General features: G+C 36.6%; 1 protein-coding gene across 5 annotated transcripts in view; it reads right to left on the bottom strand.

Moving 5' to 3' along the window:
* The window catches only part of RAB3GAP1 (RAB3 GTPase activating protein catalytic subunit 1), a 114942-nt gene that overhangs the window by 15862 nt on the left and 79112 nt on the right, over positions 1 to 19968 (bottom strand). For all 5 annotated transcript variants that reach the window (XM_045479597.1, XM_045479598.1, XM_045479602.1 and 2 more), the window contains 2 exons: positions 10046 to 10183; positions 5888 to 6115 (listed from right to left, as the gene is read on the bottom strand). In XM_045479597.1, the coding sequence (XP_045335553.1) occupies positions 5888 to 6115; positions 10046 to 10183 (366 nt within the window). The remainder of the gene's footprint in view (positions 1 to 5887; positions 6116 to 10045; positions 10184 to 19968) is intronic.

Genomic DNA, 19968 nt, shown 5'->3' with positions numbered 1-19968 from the left:
CGTCCAACTCTTGACTTCGGTTCAGGTCATGATCTCATGGTATCGTGAGATAGAGCCCCACATCAGGCTCCACGTTGACAGCAAGGAGCCTGCTTGGGATTCTCTCTCTTCGGCTCTCTCTGCCCCTCACCTTCGTCTCTCTCTAAACAAACTTAAAAGGATTTACATTAAATTTCTTAAGTATTACTGGTCTGTACTTTTTTTAGATATGCCTCCTTTATCAGTCTTAGGGACCAATGTCATAGTCACAGTTTACGATAAAAAGATTTTGGAAGATTTCCTTCATTTGCTATGTACTGAAACAATTTAAGCAGCATTTGAACTATCTGATCTCTCAACATTTAGATGAAGTCCCCTGTGAAACCAGCTTAAGCCTGGTGTTTTTTTATGGGGTCATTTCTTGATAATTGTCTGTTTCTTCTATGGAAACTGGTCTGTTTACATATTCTATCTTCACTGGGGTCATTTTTTTATATAATGTATTGTCCCAAGAAATCCTCCATTTCATCTTGGTTTTCAAATTTATATGCACAATCATACAAAGTATTTTTAAAAAATATTTCCTCTGTATCAATAATTATTGGCACTTTTTATCATTTATTTTGTAATGCATGCTTTTCCTTTTCTTTTGTGATTAAAGCAACAATTTGCCAATTTTGATTTTTTAAAATAAAACCATATTTATTAATTTGATCTGTTTTTCTGTTCTCTACTTCATCACTCTCTTTTATCTTTAGCATTGCCTTCTTCTGGTTTTCTTATAGTTTTACTTTTGTTGTTCTTTCTCTAGCTTTTTGAGTTAGAAATTTATTAATTCAGTAATTTTCATTTATTTTTGAATAATCTCTATATCCAACATAGGACTTGAACCCACAACCCTGAGATCAAGAGTCTCATACTCCACTGACTGAGCCAGCCACGCACACCTTCTATTTTCGTGACGTAGGTATTTAGGGCTATGGATTTTGCTTTCATCACTCCTTAAATATGTCTTATAGATTCAGATATACAGTGTTTTCGTTATTTTTCAGAAGTTTTAGTATTTCTCCTTTACCTAAAAGTTAATATAAGGCTTTTAAATTTCCAGGGAGAAGCCCTAGATTTTTTTTGTTGTTTCTTTCTATATTTAAGTAGGCTGTGTGGAGCCTAGTGTGGGGCTTGAACTCACGACCCTGAGATTAAGACCTGAGCTGAGATCAAAAGTCAGATGCTTAACCAACTAAGCCACCCAGGCATCCCTTGTTATTGCTGTTTCATTTTTTTTTTTTTTCAACGTTTATTTATTTTTGGGACAGAGAGAGACAGAGCATGAACAGGGGAGGGGCAGAGAGAGAGGGAGACACAGAATCGGAAACAGGCTCCAGGCTCTGAGCCATCAGCCCAGAGCCTGACGCGGGGCTCGAACTCACGGGCCGCGAGATCGTGACCTGGCTGAAGTCGGACGCTTAACCGACTGCGCCACCCAGGCGCCCCGTTGTTTCATTTTTAGTCTCTAGTTTTACTGCAGAGATCAGAGTACTGATAATATTTTCATGATGAATCCTGCTGTGTTTTTTTTGTGCCCTAATATACTATTAGTTTTTGTGAATGCTCCATGTGCATGTGAAAAGAAGGTACAGCCTCTATTGCTAAGGTACAGTGTTTGGGATATATCTAAAAGATCAGCCTTACTATCTTATTTAGATATTTCCTTAGTTTTGACTACTTGATTGTCTTGTACAAAGAGTAATGTGGTCAAAGTCCTCTGTTATGAGTATGTTTCAATCTGTTTCTTCCCTTACTTCCTATGGTTTCCTATTTTATACAGATGGCTGTTATCTAGTGTATAAACATTAACAAATATTATACCCTCATTGTGAAATACCATTTTTAGCTTATAAAGCATCTTTTAATGCTCTTCTGCTTTAATTCTACCTTATTTCATATCAGGATCATAACCCCTTTTTTTATTGCTTTCAGGTACCTGATGAATCTGTCCATTATTTACTTTGTAACCTTCTTTTTGTGTATATGATAAAATAAATTTAATTATATAATAAACCATAGGCAGAAAACTAAAGGAATAATTTGGCTATACCCTTACTCTAATCATATCTCTATTCTATGTATTTTTTTTTTACTTTTGATTAATTTTTGAAGCATAACTAACAATAGTGTTATATTAGTTTAAGGCAATAATAATGCTTCAACAATTTTATCACTTCTCCGTGTCATCACAGTAAACGTGTACTCGTAATCCTCTTTTTCTATTTCACTCACAACCCTACACATCTTCCCTCTGGCAGGCATCAGTTTGTTCTCTATTCTTAAGGGTCCATTTTTTTTCTCTTTATTCAGTTGTCTTGTTTCTTGAGTTTCAGTGCTTTTTTTTTTTTTTTTAAGGTTTTTTAAAAGTTTATTTATTTTTGAGACGGGGGAAGGGGCAGAGTGATGAGGGGAGAGAGAGAGAATTCCAAGCAGGCTCCACACTGTTCAGCACAGAGCCCAATGTGGGTCTCGAATTCATGAACTGTGAGATCATGACTTGAGCAGAAATCAAAAATCGATACTTAACCAACTGAGCCACCCAGGCACCCCTGTTTTGTTTCTTAAGTTTCACATATTCGTGAAATCATATGGTATTTGTCTTTCCCTGACTAACTTATTTCACTTAGCATGATATCTTCCAGATCTATCCATGTCACTGCAAATGGCCAGATCTTATTCTTTTTTATGGATGAGTAATATTCCATTATAGACATATACCACATCTTCTTTAGCCATTCATCTATCAAAAGACACTCCAGTTGCTCCTAAATCTTGGATCTTGTGAATAATGCTGCAATAAACACAGGGGAACATCTATCTTTTCGAATTTGTGATTTCATTTTCTTTGGGTAAATACCCAATAGTAAAATTATTGGATCACATGTTAATTCTATTTTTAGTTTTTTGAGGAACCTCCATACTACTTTCTATAATGGATGCATCAATTTGCATTCTCACCATGCATGAGGGTTCCTTTTTCTCCAAATCTTTGTCGACACTTGTTATTTCTTACCTTTTTTATTTTAGCCATTCTGACTTTGTAGCCTTTTTGAATCAATGAATCCCTTGTTTGTAGCAGACACTTGGATTTTACAGGACTTATTCTGTGTGTGATGTGATCATTTTATGTGTGTTTATCTGTTGTGTGTTCTTTCTTTTTAAAACAATTTTTGCTGGTCCTTAGGAAGTTCTATATTTTTATTTTAGTAGCTATCTTTGCAGTAATACATTTTTTGTGCCCTTAATTCCCTTTAACTCTAAGTATTTGCAATTGGTCTGACATTTTAATTTAACTTAATTTAATTTAATCTATTCTCCTTTATATTTTGAAAGAGACAGAGAAAGAACATGAGCTGGGGAGAGGGCAAAAGGGAGGGAGAGAGAGAGAATTTTAAGCAGGCTCCATAATCAGCGTGGAACCCAATTTTCAAATGGGTATTTCTGATTACCACTTATTATCTATTTATATTTAAATCAGTGATCTCATTCTACTTCCCTCCCCCCCCCCCATCCTCTTTTTGTCCCAACTTCTCATTCTACTACAATTTTTACATCTTCTTCTACCTATATCCTCAGTTTTAGTCTTAGCTCTAAAATTAAAGAAACAAAATGCTCACCACAGGCCCTCTGTCAAAGTTTCCCCAGTCACATCTTGGTTTGATGAAGTTTATCCTCCTGTATGTTGTTAAATAAGGAAGCAACTAGCCACATGTAGCCATTTAAAATTTCAGTTATACTAGCCACATTTCAAGTTTTCATCATAGCCACATATGGCCAGTAGCTATAATTTTGGACATCACAGCAATAGAATGTTTCTAACACTGCAGAACGTTCTATTAGGGCAGCTCTAGTAGATTCCTCAGGAAGGGTGAGTATATGTACAGAAATGTGTGTGTACAAAAACTCAGAGAAAATATTTTTATAGTCTTGACTATGTGGACACTTTGGTGGCATATAATATCTTTGGTTTATACTTTTTACTTACAGTTCTTGAAAATGCTGCTCCACATTGCCTTGCTTTTGAGAAATCTGACATCTAATTCTCTTTCCTTGTAAATTATTTTCATTTCTTTGCCTAGAAGTCCTGAGAATTTTTTTTCTTTAAATATTTAAGTTCTAGCAGTTTTATAGTGATGTATTTTGGAGTTCATTACTTCTGGTGCATCTTCCTCTATACCCAGGGAGCTCTTTCAATATATAAATTCAGGTTTTCTTTTATTTCCAGAAAGGTTTCTTGGATTGCAGTTTCAAATATTAGTTCTGATCCAGTGTTTTGGTTTTTCCTCTTCAAAAACTCTGATAAAATGAATATTACTTCTACTTTTCCTATCTTCCATTTTTACTAGTTTCTCTTCAACTCCTTTACCTATACATCCATTTTCATTCTCTTGGCTGTTTTTGCTGTTTTTCCTTGTTTACTTTTATCAAATTTAAATGTAAATCTATTCTCCTATAGGCCCTTTGTAATTTAGTCTTTATTTTTGATATGGTTGTCTTTTTCTTCTACTCCTATCCTGAGAGTTAAACCAGCTGTGGCTTCATTTCTTCATGGAGTTTTTTGGTCCATTTCTGCTCTTGGCTCTTAGTATATCTGATTAAACATGATTCTTTATATTCCCCATGCTGGTTTGAAGACAACTTACTTCTTTGGAGTGTTACAATTTTTTCCTGTTTCGTGGTCAATTTTGTGGGAAATGTTTTCATTAGCTGAAATGACCCAATCTGCATTTTCTGTTTTGTTTTGTTTTTATAGTAGTTTTGTATGGATATGGTCTGCTCTTCACTAGTCCTAGTCATGTCACAGTTTAAAAGTGCTCTCTTCTGCACCATTTCTTTAATGGATTGGGAGAAGGGGAGGTGACAGAGATTGATAGGTTTTATTTCTCTTCCATTTCTGCAGGATTCCTAACTTCCCCCTTATTCCTTTTTTCCCATCACCATTTTATCTCAAAGGGGCAATTCCTTCTCCATATATCTAGTTCTTCCCAAGGCAACGTCTGAGTATCTACTTCTACTTCTAATCCTACTTAAAGTCCCTTCTCTGTAGCCAGTGCTTTGAATTATCAAGCCATACCTGAACTGAGTATTAACATTAGGCTCTCTCCTTCTGGGGTGGCTCTGTGCTCCATCTAAGTCTTCTGCATCCCTCAGCTCTTCTGAAGACTCCCTGCCCTGCTCTCTATACCCACAGGCTTACAGTACTGGGAACTCCTTTGAAATTTGGCTTATTTCCCAACTTAGAGTTAATCTGAAGGTCACTAAGGTCTCTATCTCTTAGTAATGCCAAAGCCATAGATTTATTTACTTATTAATTTCATGGGGTTTGGGGGATAGCTGGGAGGGAGAAAGCGTAGGACAATTTGTTATCAGGTAGCTGTCACTATTCTCCAGAACTCCAAATGTTTTTTGACAATTACAAAGCAGTCCACTAAATGGATTATACCATAATTTATTAAACCAAGCTTATTTTCGGAAACTTTTATTGTGTCTACTTTGTCACTAGAAAACTTTGTTGAACACCATTCTTATACAATAATCTTTATGTATTTCTCATGATTTCTTTAACAAACTGTTTTGGTAATAAAACTGCTAGGTCAAAGGATGTGACCATCTTTTGTCATATGCTATGAGGCAGTCCGATGGTAAGCATTCTATATAAAATATGCATGTCTTATTCTTTGGCCTATTTGGAAGTAGTTTTAAAATCTTAAATATGAATAGCAGATACATAAAAGGCTCATTAAATTTTAATGCTTTGCTTCTCAAGTGTGTCTAAGGCTTAAACATCTATTATAGTAAGTTTTAAAAATGTTAGAACAATAGTTAGCTTTATAGTGTTAGATACCCAAACCTCAGTTACCTTTTCTGCTTCCCGCGTATCATCAAAAAGTCTCCTCTGCCTTCTGGCAGGAATTGGTTTAGCTGTTTCCCAGGCTTCTACCCACATATTGCTTGGAATCTTCATTCGGGCACTCAGTTCTCCTTTCAGAACCATGTTGCCCTTTTCATCAATGACTTCCTCTTCAATATAATCCCGCGGTGAGTACCACCTCACAAAATCTTCCAGAAAACAACCTGGATTCGCTGCCTAAAATAAGGCAAAAAAAGTTCAGCAGAATCCAGTAACAATCAACAGTTAGTGATAAGCTTGTTTGCAAAATCATACTTTCACCAAAAATTACCTAATCTTTACAAAATCTAATATGTGACCTGAGTGTGGGGGTAGCCTTTAAAATAGGCCAGATGTTCAAGTACCAAAACAATTTTCTTTTGTTGTCTCCACTTTGCAGAAAAAGAACACAATTTCCTTCGATGAATTTAGACATAAAAATCTGTTGTAAAATGAAAATAACTCTAAGTGGATTATAAGTTATATAAGTTAGTTTAAAATTATAGCATAGTAACTACTCAATAGTTGGAAAAGTACTCAATAGTTGGAAAAGTATCAAGTAAGCTTGACTCAAGTAATTAAATAATACACAACACAATTAGAATAATAACACAATAATGGAAAAGTTCTACTCTTTTTTTTCTCTCAAAAATCAATACTGGTACTGCAGTAAGTATCAGCCAACCTCAGAAATGTTCTATTCAGTCATCAAATTTTTGTACTTTATACAACAAATTACCATCACATACATTGCTTTTGTGTTGTTAAGGAACTGGAATTCTAACTATTGCTTTTCAGCTTCTGAAACCAACTAATTAAACTTTCATTTACTGGATAAGTCTATAGAATTAATGATGATGCATGCCAAAGTTCTTAAGTAATTCTACATTCAAGCCTGGAAAAAAAGTAGAGGCTTCACAGTGTTAGTGGTAAGGCATGGAAGTCTTCTTGCAAGTGTCCAGTGATGTATTAGTAGAGTACTAAGGATGGGCATGTATGTATGTATATATACACAAACTCAAAGAATATGTGTACACACATTAAACACATACCTTTTTAGTTATATTCTCTACCACAACATATACTTCCTGCTATACATACTATTTTATTTGCCTATAATAGTTAAGTGATATAAACATTAACAAGAATGTGCTAATAAGCAGAAAGGTCGGGGCACCTGGGTGGCTCAGTTGGTTAAGCGTCCGACTTTGGCTCAGGTCACGATCTCACTGTCCGTGAGTTCGAGCCCAACGTTGGGCTCTGTGCGGACTGCTCAGAGCCTGGAGCCTATTTCAGATTCTGTGTCTCCCTCTATCTCTGACCCTCCCCCGTTCATGCTCTGTCTCTCCCTGTCTTAAAAATAAGTAAAACGTTAAAAAAAAAAAAAAAAAAAAAAAAAGCAGAAAGGTCATTTTCTTCCTTTTTAAATTAAAATAACTCCAGACCAAAATGAAAACAGACATGATAAGAATAGTAGCCTTAAATGTGAAGAGCAAAACTGCCCATTTGTTCTCACTGAGTCCCCTGAGAACCAGCTTCACCATCCCTATCAATTCAAGAAATTCTCCTGAAGGATGAGGACTCAGAGGAAGATTCTTAACTGAGAGTCAGCAACATAAACTTCCAACGACTATGGCATCATGGAAATAAAAAAATGCTGCAAACAGTAATGGGTCAAGATTACTGCATGACTCAGGATTCATGTACAAAGATCTGGTTATTAACCAGGCAACACCACACCCACATAAAAACATCCCGTAGTACACAAGTTAAAAAAGACCTTTCACACCAAAATTCTTCCTTCTGGCTTGCCTTACTGTACCATGTACCAGGCTTAACCTACAGCTACCAAAAAAGGGTCAAGGCTCACTTCAGCTGTGTTTTCTTTCTACTGTTACAGGTATGTACTCCAAGGAAATGCTTGAGAATAGGTCCTGCCCTTCTGGAACTGAGAGGGGCAGGTACCTAAGGTACCTATCAGCATCCACCCAAAGCTCTGCAGACTCTCCTAAGGGCCCCTAATACTAGTCACCCCCATATAAAAAAGGAGAGGCAACCATATCTACTTAGAGTGACTATGTATTTCCTTAAACCTATTAACTGATTCCCACATAGGCAGGGGCAGATGTGTTAAGTTGGCTATTTGAAATATAATCTTTTTATTAAAAGAATATTTTAAGAGATTTGCAGGTACCCAAATGAGTCTAAAAGAGTCGAATGAGCTTAGTTTTGCTGAGGTACAGTGTTGGAATCACAGAGAACCTTCCCATAAGGGGCTAATATGTTTCTAGAGGAAAGCTTTTACAGTTTCGATTATGAATTTCCTCCTAGAAGTGCCTCTGCAAGGATGCGGTAGCAGCACAGGGGCAGATAAATATGAAGGCAGCTAGAGGTCAAGTAGGAAAACAACTGCTACAGAGGCTGGTACTTCCTGTTGTGCACATACATCATAAGCCAATTCCCTTTTTCTACCTTTTTGATTTAACACATGCCCTAAGAGCCAACTGTCCTCTCTTTTTCCATTGTTACTATTTTGTTTTAAAACGATACATCTCTTTTGTCTCATGGCAGAACAAAACGCACAGATATTCCCTATCTTCTTAGTCTCTAAGAAAAACATGTACCTATCAAGAAGTTTACTAAAGACTTTTTTTCCTTTTGGTAAAGATGGGGGAAATAAGCAGGGAATAAAAGCATTCCCTTTTACTGTCCTACAATCTAACAGGGAAGATAAAAGTGACATAGGTTTTCATAAGTTGTTTCTGTTGGAAAAAATGAAACTTGGGGCTCCTGGGTAGTGCAGTCGGTTAAGCGTCCGACTTCAGCCAGGTCACGATCTCGCGGTCCGTGAGTTCGAGCCCTGCGTCGGGCTCTGGGCTGATGGCTCAGAGCCTGGAGCCTGTTTCCGATTCTGTGTCTCCCTCTCTCTCTGCCCCTCCCCCGTTCATGCTCTGTCTCTCTCTGTCCCCCAAAAAATAAATAAACGTTGAAAAAAAAAATTAAAAAAAAACAAAAATTACTTTAAAAAAAAAAAAAAAAAGAAAGAAAAAAATGAAACTCAAGTTGGCATACAGCACAAAAGCAGGACTGATTGGAGGCTATGGAACAGGGAGATGGAGACCATCACAGATAGCAGCAGGTCAAGGAGGAAAATCTGGGCATGGGAAACAGTTCAGAGTATCAGCAGGAGGCACAGGGAAGGCCTATGGCCCACCAGGCTACCCACTTGGGGTTTTTGTTCTGTTTGTTTTAATATACATGGCCTTGCCTCTACTTTCAAGAATAAGTAATTCAAAAACAAGGGCATCTGGATGGCTCAGTTGATTGAGTGCTGACTTCGGCTCAAGTCATGGTCTCATGGTTCATGAGTTCGAGCCCTGCATCAGGCTTGCTGCTGTCAGCGCAGAGCCTGCTTCGAATCCTCTGTCCCCTCCTCTCCCCCGCCCCCCGCTCCTCCCCTGCTTGTGCTCTCTCTATAAAAAATAAATAAATACACATTGAAAAAAAAAAAAAGACCTTTTTCATCCCTGGGTTTTTAAGCTAATAAGCCAAATGTCACCATTCTCTGAATCCTCTATGTTCCAACACAGGACTATATCTAACCCTAAAATATTCTTCTTCAGGTAGCAAATGCCTACTTACCCTAAAGTAGTGACTCTTCTGAGAAACCCTCCATGACCCACTCAGTAGAGTCCGTCACCTTTCTGACACTGCCTTCCTAAGTGAACTCATCACATAACTGTTTACATATCTCCCTCCAAAACTTCAGTAGACTGTAACTGAGTATAATCAAGCAGCCTATGTTAAATCTTAAGGGTTTCCTAAAAGCTGTGCATTAAACTGGATAAACACATAAAGGAGAAAAACATTCCAATGCACATACAGAAATGATTCAATTCTCAACTTCCAACTACTATTCAAAGATTGTTCTTTTCGTGTTTTAAATTTAAGAACCAAGTCTGGCTATGACCTTTAGGAGATAAACGTAGGATGCTGTAACTACTAATGATCTCAAAACATTTAATAAAAAAGACATTCAGGCCTTCACACCACTTTAGAGAGTGACTTTCACAGCTTCATCCCAGAATAGCTCCAAACAGACTCCGAAGCTCTGACAGTGTGACCCACCTTAAAAGACTCCATATCTGAGAGCAGACAGGCACTCTGCATGCGTGCTCGGAGGTGAGCCCCTTCTGCTGATGTTCCTAATTTAGCTAGAACCTCCGACTGCTCCTCCAGCAGATCTTCTGTCATAGGTGCTGGTTCCTGTGAAGCACAAAAGGACAAAGCTCATGAACAGCTTTTTTTAGAAAAAGCAGAACTATAAAAATAGATAAAGACAACAATTATTTCATCTCTAGCAGTCACAAAATCTGTATTTAAAAGAATTCAGAGAAATTCACAAGTTTTTTAGAACCTACATAAAAAATTAACAAATTAATAACAAATATGACTTTCAGCATACCTCCCCCCCAACAAATAAGATTATCATGTTTTTCTTGACAGGATTAACAGCCAAAAGACAGGAATTTGGGTGCACTGAACATTTTCCTGCCTATTAATGATAAGAAATGAAGTCCTAATGATATGTTTATGTGTGTCATCATTAGTTACAACCAGGTTTTTATTACAACTAGTAAGAGAAGAAAATTGATAAATATGAAAATTAAAATAAAGGCAAATGATTTGAATCTCAACTAAAAGACCCCAAATAACTAAGTCTTATGTTGGCAAAGCTGCTTTGAGTTTAGGTTCCAAAGACATTCTAAATACTAATTCCCACAAGAAGTATTTGGATTTTTGTTTTAGGAATCAGAGACATTATATATTTTAATGGTAACCCCAAATAAAAAAGAAGCTAAGGCAAATCTAAAGGAAGATACAACTGTAGAATCATTATAAGAGTGACAGAAAACATTTCAAAACTGCTGAAAGGAGCTTAAGGAAAGTTCTGAGAATTGATTCCATTAGATTTTACATCTGAAATATGAAAGCACTCAACAATCCAGAGACTAACCAAACAAAGCTTGCCTGCTTCGTTGTTAAAGCCAGAAAAACATGGACTTTTCTATTCCTACATAATAAGATAAAGCCCAGTGGAAGTAAGTGTTTAGAGCACCTTGACAATAAATACATTCCTTCTAGATTTCAAGAGCTTACTGTAAAGGAGGGTTTCATAGCCTCGGCACTAATGACATTTTAGACTGGATAATTTTTTTGTGCTGGGTGTGTCCTTCGCATTGTAGGATGTTTAGCAGTATCTATAGCCTCTATCTATCAGATGCTTACAGCACCACTCCACCTAATGACAAGAAAAAATGTTTCCAGGGGTGCCTATGTGGTTCAGTCAGATAAACATCTGACTTCTGATTTCAGCTCAGGTCATGATCTCAGGCTTGTGAGATCAAGCCCTGCATCAGGCTCTGCACTGAATATGGAGTCCACCTCAGATTCTCTCTCGCCCACTGCCCCTCCCCCTGCTTGCTCATGTGCACACACTCTCTCTCTCAAAAACAACAAAAACAAACAAACAAACAAACAAAAAAACAGAAAAAAGTTTCCAGGCATCACCAAATATCCCTGGGGGGTCAAAAAATCACTCCTCATTTGAGAACCAATGACATAAAAATAAATAATTTTCACAAATATCTGTCAATAATAAAAGAGAAGCATGGTAAAGCTATAGCATTCAAAACACATAGCAACAAACAAAATAACTGTTTTCTTCTATCTTCCTCATTTTTGGAAGTTTTTTCTTTTTTTAATGTTTTATTTATTTTAGAGAGAGAGAGAGAGAGAGAGCATGAGCAGGGGAGGGGCAGAGAGAGGGGAAGGCACAGGAAGAATAAAGCCTGGCATATACTCAGTAAATGCTAGCAATTAGAGACAAAATACTTAGGTTTTCATTATGAGCTTCACATTGATTATCAAAATACCTCAAATTAAAAAATGAACCCCAGTGAAGCAGGCCTTCAGTCTTTCCATTAGGAAGGAGCTACTTTTCATTGTCCTATAGCCCTGCAATCTCAGGATGATAGGAAAGAAATGACATGTTGAAAAGACACTGACAACCCTTCCTACCTGGAAATCTCAGGCCAACTCTAAGTGAAAAAGAACATGATCAAGAGGAATATAAGCAGGAAGTAGCCTGTGGACTATACACTTAAATATTTACCCCTTCTAAATATGCCCAAAGCTTTCTCATATACACGATCTCACATGAGCACTGAGAAGAGGTCAGGGCATTTTACAACTGATTGAACAGAGGCACAGAGACAAGTGCCCTACCCAAGATCAAGGGGCAAAACGACGAAGTGTCAAACTGAAGAGAGAATCTCAGACATCTATCTGATGCCAACCTTGAGAACTACTAGTTTGGTTCAATCCACTAGTTTACGACTCTTGCTCTAACAGATCCTCCATAGTTTTCTCTTCTAGCCCTGGCACTAGAATATTGGGTAGTCTTTAAGCTTTTTCTAACCATAAATTTTAGGTTGAACTAAATCTACATGAAAGGAATACAAGAGTGTTTAAATTCTTATGAAGTAAGGATCTATATAAATTATTTTTGTGTGTGATATAGGCAATTGATTAATGGCACATTTTAAGCTTATTTCTTAAGTGTGAAAGTGTGTTTCAACTGGAACCATTTTGAATTCCAATCATTTTATGTAAGTACATATACAATGATTATAATTTAAGTGAGATTAACTTTAAAGAAAGTAAAATAGACTAAAAATCTGCCCTGATTTGCCTAAATGTAAGATATAAAAATGAAATTTCTAAAAAAAATGATGCATGCTGAGGAAAAAAAATAAGTTTAAATTATTCTAGATTTAGATAATAAATTTGAATATGAAAAATGAAGCATCTAAAATAAACAAAGGAAGTATATAGCCTTTTGAAAAAAAAATAAAGATTGAGCTTCCAGAATAACTTTCTTGGACTCTTCATTAACCCAATCAAACCAAGATAATACATATGCAACTGGCCCGTTAAAAATAAGAATATTGTTAATTAAAACTTGGAAAGAAAAAAGACATAAAAAAAAAATTAACTTTTGCTGGACACTTACATGACAAATGTTTTTAAACACGGTATGTGGTTTAATCCTTAACAACCTGGAGTGATACAAACTGTTATTGGTTTTTAAGGTATTTAATATTTGTTTATTTAAAAAAATTTTTTTTTAGTATTTATTTTTGCAGAGAGAGAGAGACAGAGCATGAGTGGGGGAGGAGCAGAGAGAGAGGGAGACACAGAATCTGAAACAGGCTCCAGGTTCTGAGCTATCAGCACACAGCCCGACGCAGGGCTCGAACTCACGGACAGTGAGACCATGAGATCATGACCTGAGCCAGAGTCGGACGCTCAAACGACAGAGCCACCCAGACACACCACAGAGCCACCCAGGCACACCATTTAATATTTGTTTATTAAACAAATAAATAGGTAGTGTTTTAAAACTGGAGATATCTTAGAACAAGATAGAAATACTTTCCTTTTCTTCTTGTCAATCAGTGATATTAGGACCACTTAACTTTTTAACCACTTTTGTGAAGTATAAATCGACATTTAAAGGGTACATTTGATAAGTACATACCCATAAAACAATCACCAAAATCAAAATAATGAATTTATCCATCACCTCTCAAAGTTTCCTTATGGCCATTTTTAGAATATCCATTAAAAAATGAACAGATAAACAAACTGTGGTATATCCATGCAATGGAACACTACTAAGCAATAAAAACGAATGAAGTACTTATATACATAACAAAATGTATGAATCTCAAAATAATGAGGCTGAGAGAATTCCTTCTTACAAAAAAGTAAAAATAAAATTTACTCAAAATTTTAAAAAATGCAAACTAATCTATTATTATTTGCTTTCAGAGATTAAAACAAGGCTCAGAAAGAAAACAGAGCTTGTACCAGCAACACTGTTAGTAGGTGGTAGTGTTAGAATATAAATCTAGTTTCATTGGATTCCAAAACCAAGGTTTATACCACAAGATCTCAATGCCAACTGCATGCACCAAAACAAAATTAGAAAAAATACACTCTTGGTTTCTAGCATTAGAATGTTCTGTCCTAATACTAAAAATGAAGAATGGAATACCTAAAAATAGAATTCAGTTTTAAAAGAATAAAGCAAAAAGGCTAAGGCCTATCAAACAAAAACATTAATCTTGTAAATGATAGCCACCTGGCAAAGAAATAGTATAAGCATGGACAACAGAGTTAACAGAATCCATATTTAAAATTATCAAGCAAACATCCCAACACCTAACTCTATGATTATTAACCAATCCACTTCAAAATATAAAAACTGGTTACAAAACTTTCAAGTAAATCCTTGCCTCTTGAGAAGCAATACTAGCCACTTATATCTTATATAAAGAGAAAGTCCTCTGAAAAATAACAACTAAAAACTGAGTGCTTATTGTGAACTAGAACTGTATTCACTTATCATGTGCTATTTCATTTAAAATTCACAATTATCTTGGGGCGCCTGGGTGGCTCAGTTGGTTAAGCATCCAACTTCGGCTGAGGAATGATCTCACGGTTGGCGGGTTCAAGCCCTGCATCGGGCTCTGTGCTGACAGCTCAGAGCCTGGAGCCTGCTTCGGATTCTGTGTCTCCCTCTCTGCCTCTCTCTCTCTCTCAGAAATAAGTAAACTTAAAAAAAATAAATAAATAAAAATAAATAGGTTTTACAATTATCTTTTTAAAAAATTTTTTTTTTTCAACGTTTATTTATTTTTGGGACAGAGAGAGACAGAGCATGAACGGTGGAGGGGCAGAGAGAGAGGGAGACACAGAATCGGAAACAGGCTCCAGGCTCTGAGCCATCAGCCCAGAGCCCGACGCGGGGCTCGAACTCACGGACCGCGAGATCGTGACCTGGCTGAAGTCGGACGCTTAACCGACTGCGCCACCCAGGCGCCCCAAGGTTTTACAATTATCTTAATGATAACCTCAATATGAAGGAAAAGCATTTGATAAAATATAATACCTCTTCATAAAAAAAAAAAAAAAAAAAAACACAAAAACTCAAAACCAGGAACAGAAGACAACTTCCTTGATATGATAAATGATACCTCTATTAGATACCCTCAATGATTATTATATGCTTTCTTCCTGATACTGAGAACAAGAGAAAGTATCCATATACTAATCACACTGCACTGGTGATACAGTACAATAAGGCATGAAAATGAATTAAAAAGTGTAAAGGTTGGAAAATCAAATTCAAACTCTCTATATTAGCAGATAACATGAGTGTCTATAGAAAACTCCAGGCGCGCCTGGGTGGCTCAGTTGGTTAAGCATCCAACTCTTGATTTCAGCTCAGGTCATGACCCCAGGGTCGTGGGATCTCTAGCCCTCCATTGAGTTTTGGGCTGAGCATGGAGCCTGCTTAAGATTCTCTCTCTCCCTCTGCTTCTCTCTCCCACTTACATGCCCTCTCTCTCTAAACAACAAGAACAACAAAACTCCAAATAATCTACAAACTACTAAAAGTAATAAGTGAATGTATTTAGATTGCTAGATCCAAAATCCATATACAAAAATCAACTGTTTCCACATATCAGGGCAAAAATTTTTAATGAAAAAAAATTTTTTTTTGAGAGAGAGAGGGCAAGACGGGGAAACTGGCAGAGGGAGAGAGAGAGAATCTTAAGCAGGCTTCATGACTCACCATGGAGCCTGATGCAGGGTTCAATCTCAAGACCCTGGGATGATAACCTGAGCTGAAATGAAGAGTGAGACACTCAACCGACTGAGCCACCCAGGCCCCCTTAAATGGAATTTTTAAAAATGCCATTTGTAACATTTAAGAAATTACAAAGCTTTTGAATTAAATCTAATAATAAAAGATATGCAAAACCTCTACATTAAAAACTATAAAACACTGATAAGGGAAAGTAAAAGAAACCTTAAATAAAATGAGAAGTATTTCATGGTCATGGGACTCAAAATTGTTAAGATGTCAATTCTCCCTAAGTTGATTTATAAATTCAATGCAATATGAACTGAAATCCCACCAAGATTATTTTGTATGTGGAAAATGAAAAGCTGATTTTCAAATTTACGTAAGAATGCAATGGGCAGCCAAGATAATCTTGAAGAACAAAGTTAGAAGATTTATGCTACATGACAGAAAGACCGTAAGTTACAGTAGAATAGTCTATTATTAGCACAAGGATAGACAAAGAGACTAATGGACAGAATACGTAGCCAGAAACAGACCAACACACATATGATCATGTGATTTAGAACAAAGATACCACTGCCATTCTGTGAGGAAAAAGCAAGTCTTTTGAATACTGGTGTTGGAACACAGCTCCATCTCTTTATAGGGAAAAGAGAATCAACCACTTCCTCATACCAAACACAGTCAATTTGAGGTGGATCACAAACATAAATGCAATAGGTAAAACAATAAAGCTTCCAGAAGAAAACATAAGAGACTGTTTCTAGGACAATGGGGTAGTTAAAAATTTCTTAAAAGGGAGACAAAGCACTGTCCCCATAAGATAAACATTAACAGACTAGACTTTATTAAAATTAAGAATGCCTATTCAACAAAAGGCATCATTAAGAAAGTGAACAGATAAGCCACAGACTGGAGACTGTGACCACACGAGGAGAGGGCTCTTGGAAGCCTGTATTTGATATTTCTCAAACTCTGTCCCATGGGCCACCTCTTGTTCCTGATTTTGCTTTGTACCCTTTTACTGTAATAGATTATAGCTATGAACATGGCTATATATATATGTGCTGAGTCCTGTGTGTCCTCCTAGCGTATCATCAAACCTGGGAGTGGTGACACACCAAATGTTAGGGATTATGCGGAATAAAGCACAAGTATTATACACTGTTGGAGGGAATATAAACTAGTTCAGCCACTCTGGGAGACAATTTGGCAATATCTACTAAAGCAAAAATATATTTCTACCATGTGGCACAACAACTCTACTCTTAGAAATTTATCCAAAAGAAATTAAGAACCTATGTTCACCGAAAAGACTCATAAGAATGTTCACTTATTTGTAATAGCTCAAACTATCAACAACTCAAATTCCATCAGCAGGTGAAAGGACAAGCAAATTGTGGCATGTTCACATAATAGAATATTACAAAGTAATAAAGCACACACACAAATACTGATTCAGGTAACAATATGGATGAACTCACATGTGGTAGTTAAAAAAAGTTCAACACAGAGTGGGAACGATTCCATTTAAACACAGGGGCGCCGGGATGGCTTAGTCGGTTGAGCAACCGACTTCAGCTCAGGTCATGATCTCGCGGTTGCGGTTTGTGGGTTCGAGCCCTGCGTCGGGGTCTGTGCTGACAGCTCAGAGCCTGGAGCCTGCTTCAGATTCTGTGTCTCCTTTTCTCTCTGCCCCTCCCCCACTTGTGCTCTATCTCTCTCTCTCAAAAATAAATAAATGTAAAAAAAACTGTAAACGCAAAAGAGTAGGGGCGCCTGGATGGCTATGTCAGTTAAGTGTCCAACTTTGGCTCAGGTCACGATCTCTCAGTCCATGGTTTTGAGTCCCGCTTTGAGCTCTGTGCTGACGGCTCAGAGCCTGGAGCCTGCTTCAAATTCTGTGTCTCCCTCTCTCTCTGCCCCTCCCCTGCTCATGCTCTGTGTCTCTCTCTCTCTCAAAATAAATAAACATTAAAAAAAATTTTTTTAAATGTTAAACACAAAAAAGTAAGCAGAACATAATTTCATTTATGAGATTCAAAAACTGACAAAACTAAGCTATAGTGATAAAAGTTACAAAAAAAGTTACCTGGAAGGGAGCAGTGAGCTATGCTATCCAATACATCTGGCTATTTAAATGTAAATAAATTTATCAAAATTAAAAATTCAGTTCCTCAGCTGCATACACATTTCAAGCACTCAATGGACATAGTATTGGACAAGAGAGCTAGAAATGTACAGTTTTACCTTCACAGAAAGTTCTAATGATCACTACTGTTCTAGGGTGATGGGAATTTTTCATACTTTGATCTGGATGGTAGCTACATGAGTTTTTAAACATGAAAAAACTCACCAAGCTGTACATTTAAAATTTGTGCACTTTATATATAATTTATAAATCAATAAACAAGCAAATAAATGTTTTTTAAATGACTAGGAAAAAACATGTACAGTATATATAACAAAGGGTTTATATGTATCTAAAATATGAAGGACTAATACAAATCAGTAAGAAGAGATCAGAAACCTAAATGAAAAATGATAGGCAAGTCAAAGGAAAAGATGGCCAAGAAACATACTAAATGATGCTTCAGTTCATGAAAAATCAGAGAAAACAATTTAAAACATTGAGATAATACTTTTGTCCACCATACTGTCTAAAATTTATATGACTGGTAATATCAATTGTTTATAACAAAATTAAGTATGAATGTAAGTACCATGAGTGCAAGAACGTTACTGTCAAGTTTACTGCTAGATTCCCAAGTTATAGAACAGTAGTTGGCATACATTAGGCACTCAATAAATATTTGTGCAAGGAAGAAAACAAGAAAGGAAAGCTGAATAGAGAAGAATATTTCCTTATTCCTATACATTCACCATTGACTAGAGTATAAAATAGGTACAGCCTTTTGAAGAGCAATTTCATAGCTTGTATATCTGCTTATCTAGCAATTCCATTTCTTATTTTCTTAAGAAACACTCAAATGTGAACACACAATGTGAGAAACTACAAGAATCTGTACTGTAGCACTGTAATAGCAAAATCTAGCAATAACATCTATTGTGCATCAAGAAGGAAATGGTTAAATAAACTATGGCTCTTCTACGCCATGGAATAGTAGACAGCAATTAAAAAGAAATAAAGTGGATCTACATGTACTGACATGGAAAGATCCCAAGACATATTAGGTTAAACAAAAAATTGTTTAATGCACACATTTAAAAACAAACCATAAAAATCCACAAAACTATGTATCATATGTATACACATGTATGTACATCAATGCATAGTATCAGGTATAAGAAACTATAACGCAAACCAGTAATAGTGGCTACTTCTAGAGATGAGAGTTGAATTAGTGGGTAGTGGCTTTTACTTCTAAACTGGGTTTTTCACAATAAAACATACCCACATGTTGTTTATGCAAAAACAACCCCCAGAAAACTATTGCTCTACCTTAGGTGTTGTGTTGTTTCTGTTCTACTTCCTAATGTTTTAAAATGGCTTCAAACTTTATTTTTGAACAGATAAAACTAATCATATAGGGGCACCTGGGTGGCTCAGTTGGTTGGGCGACTGACTTCGGCTCAGGTCATGTTCTCACAGTTCGTGAGTTCAAGCCCCATGTCGGGCTTTGTGCTGACAGCTCAGAGGGTGGAGCCTACTTCAGATTCTGTGTCTTCCCCTCTCTCTACCCCTCCCCTGCTCACACTCTGTGTCTCTCTGTCTCTAAATAATAAATAAACGTTAAAAAAATTTAAAAAAAAAATAGTCATATAAATAAAAGGATTTTTACTTTTGTTCCCCCTCTCCTCTTTTTGGATTTTATTTTTTAAAGACCTGTGTACTCACCACTTAGTTTAAGAAATAACCGATCACCTTACCATAAGGAACTACTATTTACCTAAACTTCAAAGCATTTCTCAATTTCAGAAATGGAAATACCTGAAAGCCCCCAATAGTTAATTTAGATTTCAAATCTTAGATCTTTGAACAAAGACTGCTTAAAGAATTGCTCCTAGGGGCGCCTGGGTGGCGCAGTCGGTTAAGCGTCCGACTTCAGCCAGGTCACGATCTCGCGGTCCGTGAGCTCGAGCCCCACGTCGGGCTCTGGGCTGATGGCTCAGAGCCTGGAGCCTGTTTCCGATTCTGTGTCTCCCTCTCTCTCTGCCCCTCCCCCGTTCGTGCTCTGTCTCTCTCTGTCCCCAAAATAAATAAACGTTGAAAAAAAAAAAAATTAAAAAAAAAAAAAAAAAAAAAAGAATTGCTCCTACCCAAAGCAACCATTTGCTACTAGGATGAAGATACGAACAACAAAATAAA

Source organism: Leopardus geoffroyi, chromosome C1 (assembly GCF_018350155.1).
Source record: "Leopardus geoffroyi isolate Oge1 chromosome C1, O.geoffroyi_Oge1_pat1.0, whole genome shotgun sequence".
Classification (NCBI taxonomy): Eukaryota; Metazoa; Chordata; class Mammalia; order Carnivora; family Felidae; genus Leopardus; species Leopardus geoffroyi.
This window is presented reverse-complemented; position numbering and strand designations above follow the sequence as displayed.